This window comes from Labeo rohita, chromosome 5 (genome assembly GCF_022985175.1).
Source record: "Labeo rohita strain BAU-BD-2019 chromosome 5, IGBB_LRoh.1.0, whole genome shotgun sequence".
Lineage (NCBI taxonomy): Eukaryota > Metazoa > Chordata > Actinopteri > Cypriniformes > Cyprinidae > Labeo > Labeo rohita.
Window position 1 is genome coordinate 20,974,514 of NC_066873.1, and position 22,922 is coordinate 20,997,435.

At 36.2% G+C, this 22,922-nt stretch overlaps 1 protein-coding gene across 2 annotated transcripts in view; it reads right to left on the bottom strand.

Annotated features, from left to right (window-relative positions):
• The window catches only part of arid3c (AT rich interactive domain 3C (BRIGHT-like)), a 79,826-nt gene extending 58,007 nt beyond the window's left edge, over positions 1-21,819 (bottom strand). The window contains exons 1-3 of one of the 2 annotated variants that reach the window (XM_051110693.1): positions 21,225-21,819; positions 19,318-19,947; positions 10,247-10,333 (exon numbers count right to left, since the gene is read on the bottom strand). In XM_051110693.1, coding sequence (XP_050966650.1) covers positions 10,247-10,333; positions 19,318-19,947; positions 21,225-21,263 — 756 coding nt within the window. In that variant the 5' untranslated portion in view covers positions 21,264-21,819. The remainder of the gene's footprint in view (positions 1-10,246; positions 10,334-19,317; positions 19,948-21,224) is intronic. The other variant, XM_051110694.1, reaches the window with a different exon arrangement.
• Positions 21,820-22,922: the final 1,103 nt, after the last annotated feature.

A 22,922-nucleotide genomic window follows, 5' to 3' on the forward strand; every position in this document is an offset into this window, starting at 1 on the left:
TTCATAAAATTGTGCTGACGTTAACACTACGCTAGTAGAGTAAAAGATGACGAGGCACATGACTGTCTACTATCCGTCTAGTCTAAAAATGACGACTTCTCATGTTGCATCCTTTGAAATCCCAATCTAAATTGCAAGTCTAATTTGTTAATCAGTCATTTTAATTTAAAGCTGTGTATCAAGACATCTTTTTGAGTATATACTGTGCTGACACGAGATCTGCGTAAAAAAGGATTAGTTCACTCTTGAATTAAAATTTCCTAATAATTTACTCACCCAATGTCATCCGAGATGTTCATGTCTTTCTTTCTTCAGTCGAAAAGAAAACATTCCAGGATTTTTCTCCATACAGACCTTTTTCCTGAGTAAATGATGAACGACACCATTATGAATTCTAACTTCCGATTGGATGCTCTTTTGTTTTCATTTTTAATGTAGCTGACGTCAACAGCTTTGTGTCATCTACACACTCATTAAACTTTGAGGAGTGAGGCACTGACAAATGACGGTCATTGCGACATTGCAAAGTATGGAGCCATGTGCTTTTTAAAAACATTTTAATAGGTTTAAATTTAGATTATTAACTCGGAATATACGCTAATTTAACTATAAACACTGGAGACCGGAAATGCAAAGCATTCTTCCGGTTAAGAGTCAGGCGTGACTTCCGCGTTCAGGAAAAACGGCTTCAAAGGGCTCTACACAATCACAGCCTAAGAACAAGTTTCTTATTTAGTTAAATGACTGGCCATTTTCTAAAAACAAATACAAATTTATATACTTTTTAACCACAAATGCTCGTCTTGCACTAGCTCTGCGATCCACGTCTGCAACTTTATGCATTACATAATCATGTTAGAAAATTCACCTATGGTTAGTTATTCATCTGTGTACTTTGGTTCAAAACTTCATCTCATCTGAAGACCACAAAACCAGTCATAAGTGTCAATTTTTTTAAATGTCATAATCTGAAATCTGAATAATCTGAAGCTTTCCATTGATGTAAGGTTTGTTAGGATAACACAATATTTGACTGAGATACGACTATTGAAAATCTGGAATCTGAGGGTGCAATAAAATCAAAATATTGAGAAAATTGCCTTTAAAGTTGAAATGAAGTTCTTAGCAATGCATATTATTAATCAAAAATTAAGTTTTCATATATTTACGGTAAATTTACAAAATATCTTCATAAACATATTTTTTTAATATCCTAATGATTTTTGTCATAAAAGAAAAATAGATGATTTTGACCCATACAATGTATTTTTGGCTATTGCTACAAATATACCCGTGCTACTTAAGGTTTTGTGGTCCAGGTTCACATTTTTTCCTCCAACTTTCAAATCGTCCAACATGCTGTTTTACCTTTTTTCGTAAAGGGCATTTGACTTTCTTTGCACATTCGCTTTGTAAACACTGGGTGGGTACTTCTGCCTACGTCACGTATGCGTGATTACGTAATGCATGAGGTTGAGCTAGTGCAAGACGAGCATCGAGCATATAAAATGGACGATTGTTTCGCTAGATAAGACCCTTATTCCTCAGCTAAGATCGTGTAGAGCCCTTTGAAGCTGCACTGAAACTGTAATTTGGAGCTTCAACCCGCTGATCCTCTTTGAAGTCCACTACATGGAGAAAAATCCTGAAATGTTTCCCTCAAAAACCTTAACTTCTTTTCGGCTGAAAAAAGAAAGATATGGATCTTGGATGATATGGGGGTGAGTAATTTATCAGGACATTTTAATTCTGAAGTGAAATAAATCCTTTAAACATGACAATAGTGATTCTGATTCTTTGTGTACTCCACAGTATTTTTCTTATTTAAAAGGTCAGTTCACCTGTCAAATCTGTCATCATGTACTTATCCACATCTTGTTCCAAACCTATATGACTGTTTCTTCTATGGAAAACAAAAGAAGATATTTTAAGAACATTAGAGTCAAACAATATTTAGACATTTGTGACCCTGCATCAAAAAAAACAGTCATAAGGGTCCATTTTTTTTACATTGAGATTTATACATCATATGAAAGTTGAATAAATAAGTTTTCCATTGATGTATTGCTTGTTAGGATAGGACAATATTTGGCTGAGATTCAACTATTTGAAATTCTGCAATCTGAGGGTGCAAAAAAAAAAAAATCCTAATGATTTTTGGATTATTTGATTATTTTGACCCATACAATGTATTTTTGACTATTGCTACAAATATACCCGTGCTACTTATGACTGGTTTTGTGATCCAGGCTCACATTTTTCAAAATGCATTCTTTTGTTTTCCACAGAAGACAAAAGTCACACAGCTTTGGAACGACATGAGGGTGTATTCCATCATTCTATAAGCTCTATTAGAAAGGCACGCAACTCATCTAATTGCTATCTAGTTTCCAAATCTGTACTTAACCTGCTTTTGCAATAGTTTAACTTCATTATAATAACCTAATTTATATAACAGATGATCACGAAGCACACCATAAATCAACGGACATATGGAGCCAGTCTTTAAATGGCAGGAAATCGCTTGCTTCATCTCATCAATTCTCTTCACCTGTCACAGATCACAAAGGGTGTATTGCACTGTCACATCACAGTGTACGGCTGAGGGGGCGGGGCTTCAACCAACACTTCCACTGGGCTCTTTTGTAACAAATTCTTGCCTTACAAGTAAGATGGATAAATAATTAAAGAAATAAGGTCAGTCCTGAGAGAGAAAGAGAGAGGAAGGGGTCTATGAAGGGATGGAGAAGCAGGAGGGGAGGGGGTCAGGCTATTAAATTTATGACTCAAAGTGCCACATCATCAGTGGGGGATGCCATTTCCTGCCAGAGGAGGGGGTCAAACTAGCATTGCAAAAGCAGATGGTGAAGATATCACCACAAATTATACCTTCAAACACAACTCAAGTATTACCTCCTGAACATAACATAATTATTTATGCAAAAAGACCATTTCAGGCGATGTATAGACATATCAAAAACATACTTGGTTGTTATTTTTATAGTGCTACATTATCACATCAAAAACAAAATTATGAGCAAAGTGTCTGCTAAATGCATTAGCAGAAGGTATGACATAATGTATGAGTAATGACATGTACTGTAACATTATCATTTATGAATAATGTAGAAGCCAAATATGCAATAAAAACATTATGCACAATGTTTTGGAGTGACATTGCTGTGTTTTCTTGTTTGTTTCTTCCCAGTATTACTGTTATATATTATCTGTGTTGTTCATCTAATAAGTTTTAACACCCAAAACAGCCCATTTCTCATATTGTAAATATGCTGATATCAGTGAAATCATGATGCCACAGGCAAAACTGAAATATTTAGTGTTAAAACCAATAGTATCACAACTTTTTTAGCATATCTTATTCAGGCTTATTTGGGCAAAAAGGAGAAGTGTAATTAACCGTAACTCTTATTTAAAAACACTGGTAACACCCATCATAGCTGGTCTGTTCTACACCACTATTGCTTTTCTAATATAATTTCAATTAATTGTAAAAAGTTTCTTTTGATTATTTATGCACTACTGTTCAAAACTTTGGATTCAGCAATATGTTTTTTATGAGCAATAGGTCTCTTATGCTCAGTAAGGTTGAACAGTGTATGGGTCAAAATTAATATTATTATTTTATAATTATTTTTTTAAGTCAAAAATCATTAGGATATTAAGTAAGCATGTTCCAAGAAGATATTTTGTACACGTGCTACCATAAATACATCAAAACTTAATTTTTGATTAGTAATATGCATTGCTAAGAACTTAATTTGGACAACTTTAAAGGTGATTTTCTCAATATTTAGATTTTTCTGCACCCTCAGATTCTAGATTTTCAAATTTCAGATGATGTATAAATCTCAATTTCAAAAAATTGACCCTTATGACTGGTTTTGTGGTCCAGGGTCTCATATTATCACATGATCCATCAGAAATCATTCTTAAATACTGATTTTGTCCCCAAGAATCATTTCTTTTTACTATCAATCTTAAAAAAAAACAAAAAACAAACACCAGTTGTGTTGCTTAATATTTATAGAAGTCTAGAAATCTTTTTAAACAAATGTAAAGTCTTTACTGTTACTTTTGAAAAACTTCATACATCCTTGGAGAATAAAAGTATTAATTGCTTTAAAAAAAAACAACAACCTACTGACCTCAAAATTTCAAACAATAACAGTATTAGATACTAGTTTTAACACTACACAGTAGCTGAAATGTTAGCAATGCAATTACTCATTATAATCTTGAGTAAATATATCTTTAAAATCCTTGTCACGCTTACTACTTCTTGTAAAGCCCATCTGGAAATGATCTGCTGAACAGCATTGGCCTGTCAAATTTACTGTTGATCATAAAACATTTGTCTAAGCAGATGATACACAGCAGGAACACAACGTATAAGCCAACAAAATGACACTGACGGAAGAGGCCTTTAAGTAACAGCTTTACGACACTGGTTCTGAATTATTGAAGAGAGGGAATATGAGTCGTGGTCAGCTCTGAGGAATACGGCACATTTCTCCAGCATTCGACAAAGAAGTGGAACAAACACGAGCTAGTCAGAAACACACTACACTGAAGCTGCATAAAGTCACAGTTGAGCAGTGAGTGATGAGAGGTGAAAGGTGAGCACTATATATACACACATCCACACACACAACACGCCAACGACAGACATCGCACCTTCCTAAGAAATGCACGCTGCGTTATTCGATATTATATACTCAATATATTTTCATTGTCAAATGCCACACTTGCGTATAGGTTTTAAAAACGAGAGGGATTTTCTACCGATCGCTTCACGGGATAGAGTGTACCACGACTGATCGTTTCACTAACCCTTTGATCTCCTTAATGATCAATGACCGAGTGAGGAATCTATGCGCAGCAAGCCTAGTTTTATGGCGATGAGAGGGGGTGAGGTCTACAAATAGGTCAAAGGTCATCAGATTCTGCTTATGCTAAACAGAAACGAAGAGTCAGCAAGCCCATGTTAGATTTCACAGAGGCAAATGCTGATTAGAGAGGATCATGTTTCTCTGGGAGCCATTTTAAAGTGACAGTAACATATTATTTGCTTGATTTGGGAGTGTGTGTTAATGTACTGACCTAACATTAATAACGAAACATGGAATAACATTACAGTTTACTGATATTAAAAGCGGGACAAAATACATACTAAAGTTCTTTTTTGAAAGAAATTAAACGTATTCAGAAAGGTTGCATTAAACTGGTAAAAAATGACAGTATTACGAAAGCTTTCTGATTGTTCTTTAGAACTTTCTAAGCAATCCACAAATTTGATAATAATGAGAAGTGTTTCTTGAGCAGCAAATCAGCATATTAGAATGATTTCTGAAGGATCATGTGACACTGACAGAGAGGTATTTAAATTGTAATAATATTTCACGATATTTTTGGTTTTACTGTATATTTGATCAAACAGATGCAGCCTTGGTAAGCATAAGAGGCTTTTTTTTCCCTTAAAACATTAAAAAAATCCGAACTGCATGGTACACTCAAGCACGGTCACTGTACAAGCTACTTCCTCTCAGCTATGTGCTGTAAATTTTTATTGGTTGGCGATCACCCCCTGAGGAGGGGGCAGATCCAGTGCCGAGCCTTACGGTTTCTCTGACGCTAAGAATTTAGCTTCTGCAGCTAAGCACTAACGCGAACCCAAATTGTAGAGGCCTTCACTGGATGTTTTTCTTTTTCTCAAAAAGGTTCGTTATTGATCTTCGGTCCCCCTTGCGAGCAGCCTTGAATAATCCGTTTCCCTCTCAGTTCTTTTCTACACAGTTTATCATGAGCACTGAGGGGGAGAGAATGGAATCAAGGAAGGAAAACAAATCCATTATCTTGTCAAAATTCTATTTAACTTCATTAGGCCTCATCCTAGGAGAAGTGGATAATGTCCTCTGTTGATAACATTGGCTGCTTTTTAACAGTGCGGTCAATCATGATTGGACATGTTTCGACCTCAACAACTTCATCAATACACAAAAATTATGCATGGCTGCACTTTTATTTGTACACGGAAAAATCATCTTACATTATCTGTGATTTCAGCTGGGCAACTGCTTTTTGTTCATTGGATGGTTGACATATACTATATGTAAGTGATGAGTTCTTGCTCTGTCACCCAATATAATGTGCCATTTGGTTAAAGATAGGCAGGGTAAACCAGAGTGAGGATGTACAACGCTCTAGGTCAGCTGTGGATCTATGGCATTACAGGATATATCTGGTTTGTATTGATTTAGTGAGGACTTCAATCAGAATTTACTGATTGCTTCCCTGTACCCCTATGAGGGAGGAAGGGACAAGACGGGATCTAGAGTATTACACGGATATGACTTTTAGCTCTATTAATCCAATTGTGTTCAACTATATATAAACCAGACACTAGCTGGAGCGCCTAGCTATTTTAAGAAAATAATTCTCACCTGTGAAACAAATAGAGAAGGATGGAGACAAAAAGAAATCTGAGGAAAATAAATTTGTTTAAAAATATAACATTTTTTCCAATGAATTCTACATAGGCATTTTAATGCAGAAATTGAATGTTTTTTTCTTCACATGAAAAAATATCAAGTCCATATCTATGGAAGAAGTCTATTTTAAGTGATCTCTTCCTCTGTGGAAGTGTTGTTATTTACCACGAATGAATGGAACCGAGTTAGGAGTGAAATACAAAAAGAAGCGTGATTGGTAAACACAAGCGTACAAACATTCAATAGACGCTATCAGAAGATCCCGGTATGCTCTTACACAATATTGAAATCTTCCACAAATGGCGTGGACAAAAGTAGCCTCTGCTCTTTTCATTTTATTGTGCACTGAAGGTCAGAGTCCATTTTCTTTTTGCTCTGCTGACAGTTGGCATTTGATTGGTTCAACACAGTCTGTTGTTACTATAATTCATATAAAAAGCGGCAAAAAATCATTATTTTCTTGGAATCCATTTGCGTTTCTGGATTTCCTGCTGGAGTAACTGTATAGCCTTTGATGCTATACAGTAGAAAATATCAAGATATGTTTCTAAGATGCCATATATTTAACACATCTCACTTTAGAAATAAAGAATTTTGAATCTTTTTTCTTGAATAAAGCACTGAGAACCTGCATTCTGTGATAAGGGCCCTATAAAATTCCAAATTCCAAAGAATGTCTAATTAGCTGAAATCATGAAACGTACACAATTTTACAGCAATTTATTAAAAGTTTACCAAACATTACACTTTTGCAGCCCTGTAAAATATGTTTTTTTCCCCCTCAAATTCAGTTTTATTTTAAACAAATTCTGTGTTTCCATTAATTTTCTGCATTACATTTTAATGGTTTCAATAAATTTTAATAATCAAAAGCATCTCAGATTTTATTAAAAAAAATATATATATTTTTTTATTTCTCCCCAGAAGTACTGTGGTGTGTATTCACTTCTTTCTGGTAAAAATACCTTCAAAATATGTTTTAACAATATTTTTATTATTAGTAGTAGCACTATCATTACACTAAAAATGTCTGTGATTTTAACAGCGAAAGACAAAAATGCTAAATGCTACCGTAAAAATGCTACAATAAAACCTATTATTGTTTAACATTAAGTACCCATATTATACAGTGAAAAACTGTACTGGACATTACATGTAATTTTATTGCTATTATTATTGTGTTTTATTGCTTTATTTCAATTTCATGTGTGTTACCATGATGGTCTTTAGTGTTTTGTGAATGACAACTTTTATTTATGTTATTATTTAAAAGCTGCTTGTGATTAGCTTTGGTTCATCATGTGACTTTCTCATCACCACCTGCTTTTGGTGATTATCAGTGTATTACAAAGGTACAAAACAGATTTCAATACTTCAGTATGTTGCTACCTTATTTTATACAGTAAACTTCTGGCAACCACAGCTGTCTGCCAGTTTTTTACTGTGCATTTTACAGAATTTTTTTTACAGTGTACATTAAGTAATATATTTGTTGTCACAGTTTCTTTAAGTTAAGACTTTTATTTTGACGAGTTGCTGTAAAGACCTTTACGTTTCTTTTTTTTAATATATCTATGGGCTTTTTATACCTTTATTGTGAGAGGACAGTGGAGAGCTGACTGGAAAGTACTAGGAGGATAGAGGGGAGCAAGATCAAGACCAGTTGAATAGTTTTTCTCAAAAGAAACAGTAAAATGCCCATGACTCTTGATTCTTACATCAGTTCCAGAGATTATGTTTGTGTGTTCACGTACTTATATATTGAGGCGGCATCACACGCGCTTCAGTATTTTTTTAGTAAATGAAACGTCTGCGCCATTCATTCACACAGAGACACGCAGAACATGCAGAATTAATATTTAAATAGTATTTTTGTGGCTGTATATTCACAGACACTAGTCCATATCATGTTTTTGATTGAAGTGTACTGACAAACATTTGATTTATTCAACCGAAATTTGGCAAATTCTGTGACATTCCGCATTATACAGTGAATTACGTTTTTATGACTGGTTTTCGCGATTCCGTCCAAGTGATAACGATATATTCTTTAAAGATAGATTACACTAAAACAACCAGTGCATCTTAAAAACACCTAAAAATGTCATTCTTAAATCTGATCAAAAATATGAACAATCAAAACTAACATTTCTTACAAACAGCATAAACTTATTTCTGGTTTATCTACTATGAAAACATCATAAATGACCTTGCAAATGTTTTTTTTAAAAGCATGTGAAACAATGCATTTACTACAACCACCAAACTGGAGGAAATCAAACCTTCCTGTTTCTGAGGATATGTGCTTAAGAAATAAAGTAGAAAACATCAAAACTCATTTACGACGAATTTAAAAGACCCCGTCGCTCTGTTTCTTCACATTTCTTTACAAACCACATTTCAATGGCTATTTTTTTTTCTTTCTCTGAATGTTCGCTGTTGCTTTTTATTTTAGAGTGTAAATATTTTAGGTTATAGCCTTCTTTAACAGCTGAACCAGACGGAAAAAACACAAACCCTCTGAGCAAAACGCAACACAAGCTTGTTTTTATTTCAAATATTTTATAGTTCCCTTCAGACCTGATAAATCATCTTTACAGCAGCAGGCAAGGAATTGGGTGCAGGGCAAATCTGTAAAATAAACAATCCCTGGGATCCAGAGGCATCTGATTCTGTTTCAACTATTAATTGTTCCCCGTTTCTCCACTGCCATGGCACCAGCAAGCAAAAGTCTCTTTTACTGACCTGCAAATCTTTTAGCATGGAGGTGTGGAAGTCAGTTGGCAGTCAATGACATCCATGGCAATAGTACTGGAAATTGCTCTTCTTAAATGAGCGAAATGATCAACGGCTTTAAAACGGAGCTGTCTTCTGCATTACAGCGTCCGCTGTAATTGAGCTTTCTTTCATGAAGGTGGGGAATGTTGTATCACATGCCTGTGGAATTCAGGCTCTAATTGACCCGTGAATTCATTGCCGGCCATTAAAAACAAAGCAGGCCTTCTATGCTGCATGTGGGTTGTGAACTATGTAGGGCACTGGTCGGTCAGTTGAGTAGCACTTATTCATGAATTCAGCACTGGATTAAATTGGACCTTGATGGTATCAAACAGTTAGGACAGACATTACTTTGTCCCACAAGTGGCACATTGATGCTTCAGCTGCTGAATGAATTCTTCACTCATATAAATGAATCAGGTTACGGTAAATGTTTTCACATGGTTTAAAGAAAATGTTTGCATTCATGCATGTGTTTTAAATCTACCTCTGTTGGCAGCAGAATATTATTTTTCATTTTTTGATTTCATTTCACTACACTAATAAACGGCTTGGCTGATTTAAGAAATATAAAGGGACAGTTCACCCAAATATGAACATTTTGTGTCTTTCAAAACCCGTATGACGTCATTTCTTAAGATAGCTTGAAAAATTTGTTTTTTTTTCAGACTTCTGGAAAAAACCCAAACACTTTTTTCATTTGAGTGAACTGCCCCTTTTAAATGACTCACGACAGCTTGGACAAAGATTCCACGCTATCGCTTCATCTGGCAGAAAAATGGTCTCTGTCTTTAACACTACCATCAAGACAGGCGTGAGTTTTCCAGACTGTCACTACTGTTTGGGTGGAGGGGTTGTTACAGAGAGGCCTGGGGCCAGTAAAAGGGGGTGTGAGTGCAATTTGAACGAAGCAGAAAGAGAGCAGAAATGAGGAATGGGGGGTGGGGGTGATTACTGACCTCCTGAATCAGAGACGAAGAGCCACCGCCACCGAAAGCAACACTCGAATCTTTCAGCTTCCTCCCTGGCCCGCTGCCTTGGCCTGACTGAACACATGTCAAGGGCACAACTGAAATCACGGACTGAGACGTACAAAGAACTACATTTGACTCATGCTAATGAAGCCGGCAAAGAAAGACAGCATTTGTTTTAAACAAAGTAAAGGTCATAACACAAAACACTCTGGTGTTAGTTGCTTTAGTAGCAGACGTTGTACTAACAGGCAAGTGAGTTGGATTATACATAAATATTTGATATTTGCATTCACAGACAAAAAGGCTGTTGTTCATTTTTCTTTCCACCCCCATTTTGCTTTTACATTCTTCTCCATTTCTATTCACTTTATAAGTCCATCTTTTCAACCCAAAAAATCTGCCCTCTGGGCTCATCAGACTGAATGGGTCAGGCTGAGATTACCCTCCATCTTATAAATGATTCAACTGCTGAGGGTGTTACTACTAGTATTACACTTTTACACAAAGAGACAAAACTAACGCAAAGATATTAAACAGACTTAGCTAAATAAATAGATTTGGCTTAACATCATCACAGTTTTGAGTGCACAGTCATCAATTATAACTGTACATTTTTAATGACATTCCTAGCTAATCAAAGTTCAGTAGAATAAATAAACATATAATTTTTGTATATGTGATAGGGCTAAAAAGTTTTTTGAAAAAATCTAATTGCGATATTAATATTTCTATACTTTTTAACCACAAATGCTCATCTTGCACTAGCTCAACTTCACGCATTACATAGACGTGGCAGAAAGTTTACGCGTGACACAGGCGGAAGTACCGACCCAGTGTTTACAAAGCAACTTTTGTCAAACGATTTTAAAGTTGGAGGAGAAAATGAGATTCTACCTCACCCTACCTTTCCTGTTCTGAACCAGAGTACACAGACAAAGAACTAACTGCCCGTGACTTCCAATGTGATTTCGCAATGTGTGAAGACACACATGAGCATGGCAGAGCTAAGGCAAGATGAGCATTTGTGGTTAAAATGTATATTAACTTAATTCGTTTTAGAAAATGATCAATCGCTTCACTAGATAGGACCCTTTTCCTTGGCTGGGGTCATGTTTGAATCTGCACTGCAATTTGGACCCATTGAAGTCCATTATATGAAAAAAAAGGTATGTTTTCCTCAAAAGCCTTAATTTTTTTTTGACTGAGGAAAGAAAGACATGAACATCTTGGATGACATGGGGGTGAGCAATTATCAGGAAATTTTTATTCTGAAAGTGAACTAATCCTTTAATTTTTTACATAAATTTAACTTGTTAAATTAATAAATTAAAATGTTCATTTGTTCAATATTGATTTATTCATTTTCAAACACTAAACCATCAGTCTTTGATTCTGTCAGGAAAACCCAAAAGAAAACATTTTATTCTGTTGACAACAGCCGGTTTATAACCGCTTCTCATTACAAGTATGGGCAAACAGTCAAATTATACAACGTTTCCTTGAGAGAGATTAGTCAACTAGTCTATCAGGCAAACCACCAACCAGCCAGTTTTGCACATCCCTAACATTAAAAACGCATCTTGAATGTTATTGTGTTACATCACACAACTGTTTCGTGCTCATTGCGGTCAGACAAATTGCTTGTCACTGGAAACTTGTTGCATCACACCTAGTCAGAGCACAGTGTTATACGATTGTGTGCTGTATGGACATGTACAAGTACTTGACCAAACCAATCAGGCAGTAATAAACTCATATAAACACAAAGAATGTGTGTGTGTGTGTGTTGTGTGGGAGATCATTAGGAAGGGGGGATGTGTAGAAGAAGTTAATCCTGTAAAGAGAGTATCTGATTCTGTCCGTAAGCCTAAGACACTCAATGCTTGATTCCTCCCTATCTTTCATTACAACTCTTCACCTTAATGAACGCTGACACGTGAGGCCATATGGGCCAAGACTGATGACATGAGAGCTCAGCTGCTGCCTGCTGCCATGTAACACATTTGTCGCATATGTCTTACTGATACTGACAGAAGGAGAAATTAAAACGCAAAAATAATGCAATACGATCTAAAGCTTCAGCTTAGCCTAAACGCACTGCAAAAGATTAGGCATTCCTTCACTGACCATTACTCTTGAACTGAAGGTAAAACGGCTCTGTATGTCCATTAATAGCTCATTTACTTCAAGCACCAAGAGAAATATATGATGAACTACACACAGAGTGTGCAGTCATGACCTTAAAACAATATATCACATGCAGCACTAATGATCATACATGACACAAAACTGCACAATTACTGCATCATATTCAAGCACGTCAAAGGTTAGCCACTGTCAGTCTGAGAATGTTTTTACTGGCTCAGGAACTGTACTGAACAGAACATTTTGTTTATATCCTGGACATAATGTTTGCATAGACTATGCTTGGTAACCATGATCACAAAGTGTATTGTGAAATCAATCTACAATGACTCACTACTAATAAATGATATTCCAATGTTTTAGACAAGAGCGACTGAATGTTGATCTTAATGAAGCTAGGTGTGCTTATCAGTATGTTCCTATTCTAGAACTGATAAAAAAGTACACAAAAACACATTTTACACTCTCAGCTAGTTGCAAAATTCACTGTTCATACGGGCTGCCTTTTCTCATCACTCAACTACAGAATACAGGAAATCACGCAGGGCACATACACTCTAAATTGTGTGTCTAAATGATGCCATGTGGTCTACAACTGCTTGAAATCACACCTCATTCTTCAGATTAAGGGAGAAGTGTTGAAGAGCTATGGAGACCATTAACAGAGTAATGGTATGTATTACAGTACCATGCAAAACAAAGTATATGCTTGCTCCGAAAAGGTGTTACTTCTTATAAACGCACTGGAAGTGTGTTGGGGGGGGGGAGGTTGTCATATTAGTATTTGCTGAGTTTGTTCATTACCCTTTGACTTTTGCAAGCTACAAACTTTTAGTTTCTTGCTCTGAAAATGTGACATCTACATTAAAGAGGCAAGCCAAACTAATCAATCTCCCTGCATGGTAAAAATTGTTACGTAACTTTAAAAAATGTGCTTCAGCTATATATAAAGTCTAAAAAATAAAACACACTATAACTAAAATTAATCACTGTAAATGCTAGGAAATATAGGAATCACAACATTATAATGTACATTATGAAAACTGAACATTTATTTGCTAAAGATTACATTTAATAGTGTAATTAAATTATTATTATTATTATTAAGTGAATATTAGATAACAGGGCTGGGCGATATGTCCAAAAAATGATCACTCTAAAATTTTTATATCATGTCGATATCAATAAGTTTCACAATAAATTTTAAATCCTTAAGTTTAAAGGCAGATTTCTTCTCTTGAGTGAAAGTTCTAGAAACCAGATGGTTAATTGTGGTTTTAAACTAATCTTTATGGTCAGAACATGACAAACACTTCACGTTTCACGTTTTTTTTTTTTTTTTTTACACTTTTCCAGTCATTTTCTCGTAACAACACAAATATCTTTATGACTAAATGTATTTCTTAGTTTCTGCATGTTCTAAAAAGTGATATTGTTTCAAATCATGAAACAGTAACATCTGTAAATATTGTAACAACCGATTTTTATACGGCGAAATGTAATTATTCTGTTTGTTTGCATACGTGCTTTAGATCATGATAACCCCAGCCTTTTGACTGACCGAGGCAGCGACAAACAGGATTTAAATGGAACGCTCTCACTTTGACATGTGACTGTTTTCATTATTACAGTCAGTGAGTAAGACATACCTTACAAGACAGTATCTTGAGTTGACGGTAGTAGCAGCTTGAGTTAGGACGCAGATGTATATTTATGTTCATAATCAAAAACAGTAACATCTGTAAAAATTGTAACAACTTTGTTTTTATATGGTGAAATGCAATTATTCTGACTGTTTGAGTTTTATTAAAATTAAACATTGTTCTTGTATATATGGTAGCATATATGCTTTAGATCATGATAACAACAGTTTAAACTACACATAGCACCTCAATACCATGGTAAAAATTTAACTATATGGTTTCCAGGTAGGCTATTTGTATATAAAACAGTAGTCTAAATACATTCAGTATAAATGCTTAATCCTAAGAAACTATTGTAACTATTGTTAATACATTTAATACATATTTACATTATTTTAATATAAATATCCCACATTTCAGCCACAATACCATGAAACAGTTAGTGTCACTACAGTAAATCCACTGTAAATTATGGCGATTTGTAGATTAAAAAGCCTTTTGACTGCATAGTTGCACACAGTGTTTTTCCTGTTTGTCGCCTGTTTTTAAACTAGTTTAAATCAGCAATTCATTTGTGGTTTTTGCTGAATTCAAACACTTCACACTGGATCTTACAGTGCTGTTTACTAGTCTCGTATTTAGGACTCATCAGTGAGTAAACGCATCTGCTCTTGTAAGATCGCGCTGTGCTGCTGTTTGAAATTTTAGCCGATAAAAAGGATAAACGGTCCTTGTGGCGTGCTTCAAATGAGCAGTGCTGTTTCTTCCGCTTTTGACACATAAACATTATATTGAACATTTATCGAACTCTTGATATTGTTTTATAGAGGGGAAGTATATATGACGATAATTATCATTTTATCGCCCACCCCCATTTGATAACGGCAAAAGTAATGTGTTATATGGTCTACAGAGATTTATACATACTGCTCAAGTGCAACATATCATAGTAAAATGTACAAATTAAAAACATATATGCACATTTATCAGCCTCTTGCTTAAACTATAGTAAAAAAAGTTGCATACATTCAGAGTTTGTGTGATGACCGAGGCAGCGACAAACAGGATTAAAATGGAACGTTCTCATTTTGACGTGTGTCTGTTTTCATTATTACAGTCGGTGAGTAAGACACTGACGTAGCTGGAGCTGTGGGTCTGTTACCAGTTCTGAATGTTCAGTATGGTTAATGTTCAGAGCAGCATTATCAGATCACCTGCTGATGATATGTTCAACATGGATTTTATAACAGGCCACCAATTGAACGCAGCTAAAGCAGGATCTTATTTATAAGGCAACCTAAAACTGATACGACTGGAATTCTATTAAATATTTCCACTGACAGCACACGTCCAAAATGAACCTGCCACAGCTGTCAGAAGGCCTGGGTTAGCTCATACCACAGAAGGCTAACGATAATGCTGCTGGGTAAAAATCACAACCTCTGTGCCATATGGAGAATTGGCTCCATGCATGTGTTTTAGCTTGAGACTGCATGCTGGGGAACTTAATGGCTCTCAGGACCCAAAAACATATGAGCAAAGCAGTGCAATCAAACAGAAGGGGACACCATAGGGGTGGAGCAGGCCTGTAAAGTCAAGGAATGTCTTGTGTTGACACTGGAGTTACCGTGTGTGTGTGTGTGTCGATTTCAAAGAAGGGGCTCCAAGCATTTTTATGAAGGTATTAATGGGCTTGAATTGAAGTGTGTTACTTGAGAAGACTTTAGGACAGGCCATTTAAATATATAAACAGACTAACCGCAAAGGCTCATGGGTCAGAGCTGTTTTGGCCGCACAAAGCCTCCGATTCTCACTTCCACATGTTTTTTTTTTTTTTTTCCTTTTCACAAAAGTGTCCAGCAAAACAAAGAGGTGCCTATCTCTAAACTCCTGCCCAATGACAACGTTTGTTTAACCACAAAAACTATTTTGCCTTCCTGTCTGGGGGGGAACTTTGTCTTCCTTTCAGTGATTTCACAATTGCCTCATTTCCTATTTTCTCCAGAGATGTTTTACTTAATCGTGAGTGTTTTTCAAGTCAATTAGGTCATCGCTGGCTGCCTTGATACTCATTAATCTCTTCTGAACCGCATTTTGAACAATCCAAAATGATCATTCTCAATTTACACAGGCTTCTAACTGTTATTTCTAAAGGATTAAATATCCAAACTGTCTCTTCCAGACTCAGAACAAACAGAGTTCAAAGTTTAGAGAGTGCTAATGCTCTCTAAGTCAAAAGACAATACATTAGTAGACTAATTTTACTAAAGTGGACTGAAGAAGCAAAGACAAACCTTTTTTTCCACAAGCTTATGTAGTGAAACCAAACACCACTGCTGGGTTTCCTCCACCCCGTTCAGCCCTGCCCAGCCCCCTCTATAGCCCTGTAAAAGCCTTGTTATGGGAAAAAGCCATTCTGTGAGTTTTGTTATGTTTGCAAAACATGGCAGAGAAAGACAGAGGGGGCGATCAAACATATGCCCCGAAACCAAAGTGGAGGTCAGACTGAGCAATCAAAAGATGATATTTGCTGAGGGGAGAAAGTACACTCTGTATTTTAGTGAACATTTGATATGTGCTTCAAATAGGTTGAGATATACAGGCTGCTGAATTTGAGTCTGTTTATTAATACATAAACTATTTTCTAAAAGTTTGGGGTCAGGCAGATCTTTTTTTTTTTAATTAATGCTTTTATTCAGGATGCATTAAATTGATCAAAAGTGACAACAAACACAAAAAAGGGAAAAATAATAATCTTGAAAAAATGTATCACATATCTCACAAAAATATTAAGAAATATAAACAGCAATGATTATAATAAGAAATATTTCTTCAGCACCAAGAATTTTAGAATGATTTCTGACTCAGTGACATGTGACAATGAAAACTGAAGTAATGACAAATGGAGTAATGAAAAATTCAGCTTTGCCATGACGGAAATAAATTACATTTCAAAATATGTTAAAACAGGAAACGTATTTCAAATTGTAATAATATTTCACAACATTACCATTTTCACTGTATTTTCCAACCTTGGTGAGCATGAGAGACTCTAAATATTTTAAAAATCTTACTAACCCCAAACCTTGATTATAAACTCAAATATAAAAAAAAAATACTGATTTAAAAACTTTGCTACAGTAAGCAATAAAAACATTCGTTCAGTGCAAAGAAAAAAACCTTCTGGTATTTCAATGCACACATCTAACAAATACTACATAAACAAAAGTGAAAGCACCAGTAAATATTTAATATGTACAACGATGATGGTCTAGAATGTGATTCTCTTTGTGGACACTCATGCACACGCACACAAATATGTTTGTCTGGCTAGACTGTAGTGAAGTATGCAGTTTGTTCCTATTTCGTAATGGCTTGGCTTTGAGCCGACCCATACGCAGCCTGAGAGGGATATCCCAGCGTTATTGGGAGGGAGCCAGGTTGGAATGCCACCAGGTCTAGTTTCCTGCATTCCTGCCAAAACTCTACGCAACGACTTGCTTTTTTTTCTCTCCCCTCACTGTTTCTTTGACAATAAACGGCCAGATGGCAACCGGTTTAACTTTGTCTCTTCCGATCCTTCCCTTTCTCGCTCTCTCTCCTATCTGTTCTGTTGTTCTTTAATGAATGACTCATATCTAATATCTGTGTAAATAGTTTTAACACGTCCAACTTAGGCTTGGCTAAAAGAGAAATTCATTCAAATTAAGAGTTATTTAGATTTTTATTTTATTGGGTTTAGTTTTAATTAAACAGTATTGTACAGAAACATAAATAAAAAAGAATTTGAGCTGACCTATAAAGTTTTTTCCAAGCTAAGCAGTAGTCTGTATTTAGTGTTTTAATTACTTTCGCAAATACAAACACCAAGAATTTGGTCACAAGTAAATCTAATGGCAGCCTATTTTTAGATTCCTCTAAAAAGACTTTCTTATTTTCAGAAGGCATTTATAGCATTTCATTTTTTAAAGTGTTGAAAACAGGCAGTACACGGCTCCAGCCAGTCTGCCAAATGCCATCGGCATCCTTTCATTGTTTCTGCATTTTACTTGATTTGTCCAAATAGCTCAACAGCGATTACAAAATGCATGTCCTCAACTTCTGCAAAACAACATTAATTGTGTTGTGTAACACTGTCCTTGTGTTTTTTTTTTAACAAAGCAGACGTTGTAGTTGGTTATATGATCAAAAAAATACAGTACATACTAATTTGTATTTCTTGTTCAAACCTCTTTATAAATCTAAAAACAGCGCACAAATTCTGGAATAGAAAAGCTAAACTATCTATAGACATATACACCACATTATTAAAATAATGCTACATTTATTTGAGATCAGTTTGAGGCATTGTTATTCTCCATTTCATAACGTTAATTCAAAACAGCCGTCCTTATTCAAACTGCACTGGAACCCTTACGTTAAGCCAGTGCTTACACTAATGTAGCCGCTAATGTGCATGTCTCATTTGGCCAGGTTTCTGAATGATCTATCATAAATAAGGAATGACAAGTCCATCCAGGCTCGTTCTGTATAGATCTGTGTTTGCTTAAGAGCCTCACTCTCAGTGTATCACTCTAAATTATCCCCTGAGAATACAGTGGAGCAAATCTGCTGCAGCATAACTATGAAACATTCTTACGCATAAGCCTGAATTTACAGTGTGCAGGTGTACAAGCCACCTTGAATAACTAAACAGTACCTATACCAAAATAATTTCCAATACACATCAACAAAAAAGATTTTAATAAAACATATTAGTTCTTTATGCGCTCTGCAAAAACAGGTTCAATTTTAAGATTTTTTGCATCGTAATTAAATTCAAAGTCATGCAAAAGTGCATGTTGCAAGTTTTGATTTAGCAGAAAAATATAACGCAGCAATTTTTAGTGCAGACTGTACGTGCTAATGATGAAACTAGACACTGAAACAGGGATTAAACCTGATACAGTCTAACTTAATATATAATGTCAATGCATGATGCAAGTGTCTGGACAGTATAGTTTACATTAAGATGAAGCATTAAAGTTTCAGTACTGCCTAAAAGCCTGTTGTTTCCATTTAATAATTCAGTTTTTTGATCATGATGACAATTGGCTAATGATACTGGGGCTTATGCAAGTAGTTTCACACAAGACTGAACCTAATTTCACTTCATGCTTTCAAACTTTACACATTAGTAATCACCACAGGGTTCACCAGAGTGCATATTCGACGGTTATGAGAGTGCATTAATACAAATCTATCTACAGATCTCACTCATCAACATACCTGTTTGAACTGTTCCTCATAAGTCCATTCGTGGTGCTGCGATTGTGCTTGTGGTGCCAAACCACTCGGTGATTCAGCCTGTCTAGGAGCTGGATAGGCTGGCTGGACTCTGGACAGATGTATGGGAGTACTTTTTGGAGACTGGCCGGCACCGGGATAAACAGCATGGCGCGGTGGGTAATGAGCCAGGGGTCCTTCTAAATCTTCATCCCCTCCAGCCTCATTCATACTGTCATCTTCCTCCAAGTCGCGGTCTTCATCATCCATGCCGCGGTCCAGGTCTGGGTCGTCATCATCATCATCATCGATGTCGGACTCGGCTGTGCGCTCAAGTGGGTGGCCGGAGCTCGGGTTCGGGACTCCCGGACCGAACGCCCCCCTCACCGCTGCTTGATAGTGGCGGAAAGCGATAGCTTGCTGTTGAATTTGCGACTCCACCATAGACCTGATGTCTTTCTCCTTTTCGGCTTGGCGAAGTTTCTCTTCCAGGGCGATTCGAGCCGCCTGCTGTCGCTGCAGGTTCTCCATGACCGCTTCCAGCTTCATCCCGCTGCCGCCGCTGGAGTGACTGTGTGCGCCGGAGGAGCTGACCAACAGAGGAAGAGTGCTCGCCGACGAAAAAGCGGCTTGCTGCGGGCAACAGAAAGCAAGTGTCACTACAAATTTTAGCTGGAAGCAAAATTACGGGTGATTTCGTCAAGTCAGACCCGCTTAATTAAGACTTAACCCCCCCCCCCCAACCCCAAAATAGTTTGAAGGGAAGGTGGGGGGTGTAAAGTAAATGTTATTTTTCATACAAACAGTTGGCTTTTTTTAAAAAATAAGTATAAAAGTTACACTTACAGTTAGTCAGAGCACATTGTAGCTAGTATCAAAAAGGCGGTAACGAACAGAGAAGTTCGTCAGAGGAGCTAACCATAACAACTCAGATTCAGGCGGTACAATAAAGCATAAAAACAGTAGGCCTACGCAATACTTGTACTTTTACATATCAGAACTATAATCACAAAAACTTGCTTTTGTTTAAAAGTATTTTAGATAACTGATGTTTAGCTAATGATAAAATAGTGGCGCCAAATTACAAGGGCCCGTCTGACTCCTCATGAAAACTAGCCTACATTTACAGTCGAAAGTAGGCTATATGTCAAAATTCCTTAAAAAGCAGGCCTATATGTCGAAACTTAAGCGTATATGTCGCATACAAGCTGTCAATAATTAGGTAGCCTTATTTACTTGACTAAAGATAGCAGAACTTATAACTGGTGAACGCTGCAAAAAAATCTTATCGCTTTCATAACTTTATTTCCACCCACTAAACTTGTCAAAGCTAATTTGTTATTTGTACTCAATTTTCCTTATCAGTTATCAGCAAGCTAATTAAAGCAGTCCAAAAAAGTCAACGTATCACTGCAGGTAACTTCGGCACAACTTTTACTTTATTTAATGCCACAATTTAAGTTTTATTTTCTTATATCAAAATGTTCAAATGATATTACCGATCAAATCAGTGCAGTACAGTTCATGGGATAAAAAAGAGCTTTGCATTGGGTTAAGCAAGAATCGTGGTTTCCTATGGAAATGATTCCACTAACAGGATCAACTACCTGACGGTAAGCATCAGTAAAGTTGTAAAGGCAGGAAATGTCACATTTCTAATGTGATGTTAAAATAAACGACCATGAAATTGTAATTATTTAGAGACAGAAACATGACAATGTATGTACACTGTATACGCTGTGTTGCTAGCTATAGGTCGAAGGGCAGCGCGTGTGTAGCGTAACGCAACAAAACATCCGATAAACATCTGATAAGTGCATTAAATATTGAATTCAAGTACATACAATAAAGTGACAAGCTAAGCATAACGATATCTCTGTTCTACCGGAGGAGCAAAAGCGCGTGCTTACCAGTGCAGATTTAGTTGCTATGCTTGTGTTGTCAACCATGCTTCTCCCGTCAAATGCGACGAATTTGCTCAAAAGTGACCTTTTTCCCCAAAACAGAGTCAGAAGTGGTTGTATTCCCGTCTCAACATCTAGATGTGTGTCGTGAAAGCAAAGAAATAGCTCTTTTTGAAAACGGTTTCGCGACGCGCTCGCCGTCTCTGAGCGATTTGGCAACAAGTGGCTGTAACTGTAGCGAGAATGACCTCTGAGGACTAGAGATCAGATCAGTCCCTCTGCCTCCATCTGCTCTCTACACGTCAATAGACATGGATATAAGGCAATCAGGGCAGGGTCTGCACTCAGCCAACAGAAATACAGCTGAGCAGCGAACACGATCAGCTTCCTGAGCGCGCTTCTCTTCAAATGCAGCGCTTGAAACTTTATTTGGAACTAATCGAACGCGTTGACGTTCTATACATTTGAACTTAAGATGAATCCTCCGCCTTCGAGTTCGAGGTATGGAAAATGTAGAAAGAGCTGTTTAACAGTTTTAGAGGGTTTAAGCTTTTCGCGCGTGAAAGGCAAATGATAAAGTAGGCTAGTAATTACAGCTTAATCTTCCTCACGAGTTGTTCCTCAAAACAAATGTACGAATATATTTACCCACTATTTATGTGTTTCTGAACGAGAGTAGTGAAGGACAGTTGGTAAAAGGTCAAAGATTTTATGTTTGTTAAAAAACATTTCTGAAATTATATTTAAATATGCTTATTGGTTAAAACAATATTCATTCTTTATCATTTTTTTAACTGACATTTTTCTCATTGATTCTTTGAAACAGAATCCCCACACTCTCTATTAACCATGCATTAAAATATGTCACTGAAAATACTCCAGATTGGATTTTAAGATGTGCAATTTAGGCACTGAAGTAAAATGATCTTTTTAATGTATAATCCGCAACCAATGTTTTCTCATCGTACAAAAAAAGTCAATCCACTGCATTACACCAGCATGTAGACGGAGTTATATAGTACAGATAAATATCACTATGAGTGTTGGTCTTCTGTAAATACACCCTAGGAACTGCAGAACATATAATTGCCACTCACCCTGCAATTATCCAAGATTTGTAATTATATGAACCGATAAACAGACTTATGATTGAATTCCATATAATTTCAGAAAGTATATTGGTCATTACCACAGTTCTTAGGGGTTTTAAACTATTTTACGGTAATGAAACCAAAGGTTTTTGCTTTGCAGCATCCTCAGAGTAAAGGCTGGTGGAAAAATGTATAGATAGATAGATAGTTTGACTGTCATAGTTTTAATATCTGAATTAGTCCAGATAACACTAAACAGCAGGTAATTTCTCCCTTGACCCCTTGCTCTCTGATTATGATGAAATAAGCTATTATCTTTTGACCCCAATAACTCCTGCAAGAATCCTGTGTTGCTTTATGCCCTCGAACCGTTGAGCAAAATTGATAATCATTCCACAGTTACAATCCATTCAAGTTAATGCAAGGCTAAGGTCTTGAACTGACACTGATTAGGCTAGAATGATAGTTAATATGTTTGACACAGTGAACTGTGCTCAGAGGAATTTCTTAATAACAGGTTTGAATTCACACTTTACACAATTATTCAATTATAATGTTTGCAGAACAACTGTGAGACATTTTAGTTATAACTAAGATGCCAGAGATCCAGTGC